This window comes from Salvelinus alpinus, chromosome 17, assembly GCF_045679555.1.
Source record: "Salvelinus alpinus chromosome 17, SLU_Salpinus.1, whole genome shotgun sequence".
NCBI lineage: Eukaryota > Metazoa > Chordata > Actinopteri > Salmoniformes > Salmonidae > Salvelinus > Salvelinus alpinus.
The window spans coordinates 49,133,303-49,139,587 of record NC_092102.1 but is presented as its reverse complement, the minus strand read 5'-3'; the positions used below and the strand labels follow the sequence as shown (position 1 = coordinate 49,139,587).

Genomic DNA, 6,285 nt, shown 5'->3' with positions numbered 1-6,285 from the left:
TTACAGTAATACTATCACTTATAGTGGTAATACTACTATACCACTTGACCTGGTTCAAATACTATACAAATATTTGTTCAAATACTTTAAGTGTTTACTTGAGTCTGCCTGGAGTGCCAGATGGGCGGGTTTTTACAGATTTGGGACTTTTCTATTGGTCTATTAAGCCAGGCAAGTTCAACCTAGGCACATATCAAAAATTAAGTATTTTAAACCCAGGTCTGAATAACATAAAAGATAGGCTGCAATATAAGTTATATTAAATTCTGAAAAATACCATTACCTGGGTGTCGGTGAGTGGGTGGGTGTGTGTGTGCGTGTGTGTGTGTGCGTGTGTGTGTGTGTGTGTGTGGGGGGGGGGGGGGGGGTTGGTGTCAGCGCCAATAGTCCTCTCACCATCACAATCCAGCTCGGTAGATGACGGTAATGCACCATATGTGTTAGTTTACACATCGCCAAATAAAACGAAGAAGAAAATCGACCCGGAAGGGATTATTACATGGGTGATCAGAGACGGAAGAGAAAGCGAGACACCCCACTCTCTATTTTATTCTGGTTACATTTACAGTCAATGAAATAAGCAGACCAGACCCAGCTGCTATTGCATTGGTGTCCGTGGGAGAACCACCCCTTTAAGCAGATCGGAACTGACCATTTTCTTCAATGGTTAACGGCCTGAGTGAACCGTCTTCATGTATCCACCATCTTTGAACGTTACCTTTTCTAAGAAGCCATCTGTTAAAATGGCTAAGCTAACGTCTTTATTTGTAGTCTTATTTTCTTTATTTTGCATTAGTGAAGCTGTTTTCGAAGATCAAGTTGGAAAGTTTGATTGGTATGTAAGCTAGCTATTTAACATTGAGAATGTCCATTGATTCTGCTGTGCAGCTAGTGAACGTAAGCTAATGCTATGTGCTAACCATTGACAGCGTCAGATATGGTTGATCATAGACATAGGCGAAAAGGCAGTAGTGGTCCGGGGTTGGTTTCACTCAATAGTTAGCCCTGTCATGTCTGCACCCGGCCTCGACAGTCTCTTGTTGGAATATATAGCTAATCATTCACGAATGTAAATGTATGTCGAGATTGCTTCCTCTTCTTTAATGGGGTTAAGGATCAATGAGGGAAGGAGACCCGTTTCCCCAGATTTGTCCCACTTGCTCCTTCTTGTGATCAGTGTATTGATCAGTGTATTTGCAGATATGATACTGTCTCCAAAATGCCACAGTAATGAAGATGATTATGTACATTAGTGATTGATTAACTAAAGTAAAAATAGTTAGCTATATTTCAACAGAAGACTGACTGTTAAAAAAAAAAAAAAATTGTTTTGTATTTCCAGGAGACAGCAGTATGTGGGGAAGACACTCTTTGCCCACTTTGAGTCGAATACACAGTCATCTAAAAAGCTGTTTGTCGCCACAGACAAGAATATCTTTGCCTCTTTCAACTCCAGGACTGGAGATCTCCGTGAGTATTTGTAATTCACATTACAGTACGAATATGTTTCTAGCTTTTCTCTTTGACTCTGAAATCTGTGACAAAAAAAAATGTATAAAAAAATAAATTGAGTTGCAAGGAGTTAAATATTTTTCATTCTGACTTTACAGTTTGGAGACATGTGGACAAGACCGGACCAGAGGGAACCATAGACACACTTCTGCTGCATGGACAAGGTGACTACAGCCTATTTAGAAGTTTGTTGTAGACTTGCCTAGTTTCTTGGCCTAGCCAACATAACCGTGTTGTACACAGTCAATTATATTGGCTTCATCTAGGCCTATGTTCATTTTAAGATTCTGCCTTCATCTTTGACGGTGGATATTTGACTGTTTTTACGTGTTCTCTAGATGCTCTGATGGTGGTTGGAGATGGTCGTTTGCTCCGTTCCTGGGACACAAACATTGGCGGGCTGAACTGGGAGGCCGTGCTGGATACTGGCAGGTGTGTGTCTGTGTCTCTGTGTCTTCGTGTGCAGATGACCTGTTTCTCATTAACTGTAATTTTATAGCTGAGAGACACGCAATAGAAATGGACATCATTTATTTTTTAGTGATTTCGACAGATGACTAACTGCTCATAATGTCTCTCTCTATTTCAGCTTCCAGGCTGCGTGCTTTGTGGCCATACAGGACACCGTAAAGCATGTGGCAGTGCTAAAGAAAGCTGCCATCTCTCTCCACTACTTGTCCAATGGACACCAGAAATGGGTGGAGAACCTGCCTGACGGGTAGGTACAGTAGGACACTGGTGCTGTCTGGGACCAGACATGGGTTCAAATGGTATTTGTTTTTATTTCAAATGATTTAGCTGCACTTGGTGACGCTTACCTGACGCAATGGAGCCAATCAAATGTAGCCAAAAGTGCAAGCCCCGCCCACAAAGGCTGAATCAAACACTCAAAGTATCTGAAATATTTCAAATACTATTTGAACCCAGTCTATAGCACGTAGATAATATGCATTTCATTTCAGGACTGTGTAAAACTGATCTACTAATTATTTTCTGTATCTCTCCCCCCCCCCCCACAGTGATGCAGTCCAGTACCAGGCAGTGTACTCTGGGGGAGAAGAGGAGCTCTATGTGTTGGGGGTGGTTCCTAATTCTCACCTCACTATCATAGCCTACAGCCTAGAGGATGGAGAGATCACCAAGCAGGTAACTGCTCTACAACTGTCATCAAACCTTCATTGGTAACCATTTTAAAAAATTCATGAAGGTATCACGAAAGGGCTTGTTTTCCAGAGTCAGATTAAGCCTAGTCCTGGATTTAAAAACAAAAAACATCTCCTTTTGAGCATGCTTTTTCAGTCCAGGAGGAAACGGAATCTGTGTCTGGGAAACCAGCCCAAAGTGTTAGTCCTCCGTCAGTATCTACACTGTGTCTGTTGGTCCACTGTAGCCTGTACACTGTGTCTAACCCACTGATTCCTGTCCGTCGTTGTCCTCAGAGATCAGTTGAAGCTCCTTGGCTGTCCAGTGTTGAGTCCAGCTGTGTAGTGGTTGGTCAGGGGGTTCTGATGTGTGTGGACCCCGCCACTTTTGCCCTCTACACCCTCCCTATACAGGCTGAGGAGACTCCAGAGTTCAGCCAGATCCTACTACAGGTACTGTACCTGTCTCCCAACGCCACAACCGTATCGTTCAGTGAGCCAGCGCTTGATGGCAACAGATATGTTTGAAACTGAGAGACATAACATGCGATTGCAGAGGTTAAAGTTGTCTGTCACTGCGACAGATTTCCGTGATATGGAGTAAATCATTTTTCTGGGTTTAGAAAAAACCCCACTCCAGGCCACACTTAAACTTCGGAAACTAGATTTGAAAGTGTTTGTATATATATATATATATATATATATATATATATCTCAAATGCTTTAAGTCCATTATCATGTATATGATGTATATGATAATGGACTTGTATATTTTCTATTAACTGACCCTTTTCTAGCCTGCAAATCGATTTTGACAAACAAATCTGAGCGGCCTTCCGTTAAATTTCAAAATCCCAATGTGTCTCTTGAGCCAAAACGTTTACCCGCCGATCTTAAGTTTCAGTCATGGGATTTGTTTTTGTTGCTTTAACTTCTGTGATTTTTAAAGGAACTCCACTCAAAAAAGGTTATTTTTCATTATTATACTTTTTTTTTCATTAGTCCACTGTTAAAACATTCCCAAAATGTTTTGCATGTCAACAGTCAACTTTTCAAGATGTTGGACTTTCAAGATACAAAGTGTCAGTTGCCACATCATGATGCCTCATATGATGCAAAACACATCCTGATGATGAGGCAAGTGACACTTTGCTTCTTGAAAGTTCAACGTCTTGAACTTGACTGCTGCCGAATGTATCAACAGTGGACTACACCGTCTCCCGTCAAATGGCGACATTCATCCCTCTACCGATTTGTCAAAAAAAATAATTGTTTGCTCATCTGCCTAACACTAGTTCCTAGTTCGTAAAATCACTCTTCTCAGTAGCTAGGACGCACTGGCTACTACGGCAAACCATCCTTGATCAGCTGGGCAGACCGTCCTCGACCAGCTGAGCAAACCATGCTACAGCTAGCAGCCTTAGTGCAAGCTAGTTTGAACGGTCATACGCTAGCTAGTTTGAACGGTCATACGCTAGCTAGTTTGAACGGTCATACGCTAGCTAGTTTGAACGGTCATACGCTAGCTAGTTTGAACGGTCATACGTTAGCTAGTTTGAACGGTCATACGTTAGCTAGTTTGAACGGTCATACGCTAGCTAGTTTGCCAGCTTGTTGATGAAGTTGTACGGGACCAAAGTTATGGGACTGTTCTCCAAACAATCAGCATGTATCTGACTGACAACTGGCTCTGTGTGTCTCGCTACTTTGGAACATTTGGCCAACGTGATGACATCACAGAGTCAGCTGGAGAACCCAGCGCACCAATCACAGCAGAACAGAATGAAAACTCATTTGGGAATTAGCGAGAACTTCACTACACTAGCTAGCGTGTGTATTCAGCATGGAGTGTGTGAACTGGCGTTGTTGGCATCCCTGCCTTTTTGTTTCATATGGGTTGATTTTGAGACTGTTTCAGCTAGCGAGCAGACGCTAGCTAATGTTAACGTGTTAGCAAAGTTTCTGTTGTTTTTGACTGGATTTTTCCTTTAAATCCTGTGAAATACCTTCTGGATTAATTATCCCATTGCTACTATTGCTTGCTGAGTGGAAACGAATGACCAGTATCTTTTACAATTTCTGTTGCTTCATCTCCTACTCTCTTTCCCCCCAGTCTCTGGATCTGAAGGTATCCCCAGGCTTCCAGCCCGTCCTGGTGTCCAGCCAGCCCCACCCGGCCCGCTCCCCCCTCTCAGAGTTCTTTCTCCAGCTCGGACCAGACCACCACGTCCTGCTGCAGCTCGATGCTGATGGATACACCATCGCCCCACTCCGAGACTTCCAGCCGGTACACATTCATTCATTCATTCATTTTTGTTTATTCAATATAGTTGAATTCAATAAACTTAATTCATCCCAGACAGGCAATTATTATTGTCACTGACCATAAACCGTATCTACCTATATACAGTATACCATATATATATATATATATATATATATATATATATACAGTATACCGTATCTACCTATATACAGTATACCATATATATATACAGTATACCGTATCTACCTATATACAGTAAACCGTATCTGCCTATATACAGTAAACCATATATACAGTAAACCATATATACAGTAAACCGTGTCTACCTATATACAGTAAACCATATATACAGTAAACCGTATCTACCTATATACAGTAAACCGTATCTGCCTATATACAGTAAACCATATATACAGTAAACCATATATACAGTAAACCGTGTCTACCTATATACAGTAAACCATATATACAGTAAACCGTATCTACCTATATACAGTAAACCGTATCTGCCTATATACAGTAAACCATATATACAGTAAACCATATATACAGTAAACCGTGTCTACCTATATACAGTAAACCGTGTCTACCTATATACAGTAAACCATATATACAGTAAACCGTGTCTACCTATATACAGTAAACCATATATACAGTAAACCGTATCTACCTATATACAGTAAACCATATATACAGTAAACCGTATCTACCTATATACAGTAAACCATATATACAGTAAACCGTATCTACCTATATACAGTAAACCATATATACAGTAAACCGTATCTACCTATATACAGTAAACCATATATACAGTAAACCGTGTCTACCTATATACAGTAAACCATATATACAGTAAACCGTATCTACCTATATACAGTAAACCATATATACAGTAAACCGTATCTACCTATATACAGTAAACCGTATCTGCCTATATACAGTAAACCATATATACAGTAAACCATATATACAGTAAACCGTGTCTACCTATATACAGTAAACCATATATACAGTAAACCGTATCTACCTATATACAGTAAACCGTATCTGCCTATATACAGTAAACCATATATACAGTAAACCATATATACAGTAAACCGTGTCTACCTATATACAGTAAACCATATATACAGTAAACCGTGTCTACCTATATACAGTAAACCATATATACAGTAAACCGTATCTGCCTATATACAGTAAACCGTATCTGCCTATATACAGTAAACCATATCTACAGTAAACCGTATCTACCTATATACAGTAAACCGTATCTGCCTATATACAGTAAACCATATATACAGTAAACCGTATCTGCCTATATACAGTAAACCATATCTACAGTAAACCGTATCTGCCTATATA

General features: G+C 40.3%; 1 protein-coding gene across 1 annotated transcript in view; it reads left to right on the top strand.

Moving 5' to 3' along the window:
- The first annotated feature begins 520 nt into the window (after window positions 1–520).
- The window catches only part of LOC139543120 (ER membrane protein complex subunit 1-like), a 28,393-nt gene continuing 22,628 nt past the window's right edge, over window positions 521–6,285 (top strand). Inside the window, exons 1-8 of the mRNA XM_071349298.1 lie at window positions 521–835; window positions 1,343–1,470; window positions 1,611–1,676; window positions 1,851–1,944; window positions 2,102–2,230; window positions 2,532–2,658; window positions 2,952–3,107; window positions 4,768–4,941. Coding sequence (XP_071205399.1) covers window positions 693–835; window positions 1,343–1,470; window positions 1,611–1,676; window positions 1,851–1,944; window positions 2,102–2,230; window positions 2,532–2,658; window positions 2,952–3,107; window positions 4,768–4,941 — 1,017 coding nt within the window. The 5' untranslated portion in view covers window positions 521–692. The remainder of the gene's footprint in view (window positions 836–1,342; window positions 1,471–1,610; window positions 1,677–1,850; window positions 1,945–2,101; window positions 2,231–2,531; window positions 2,659–2,951; window positions 3,108–4,767; window positions 4,942–6,285) is intronic.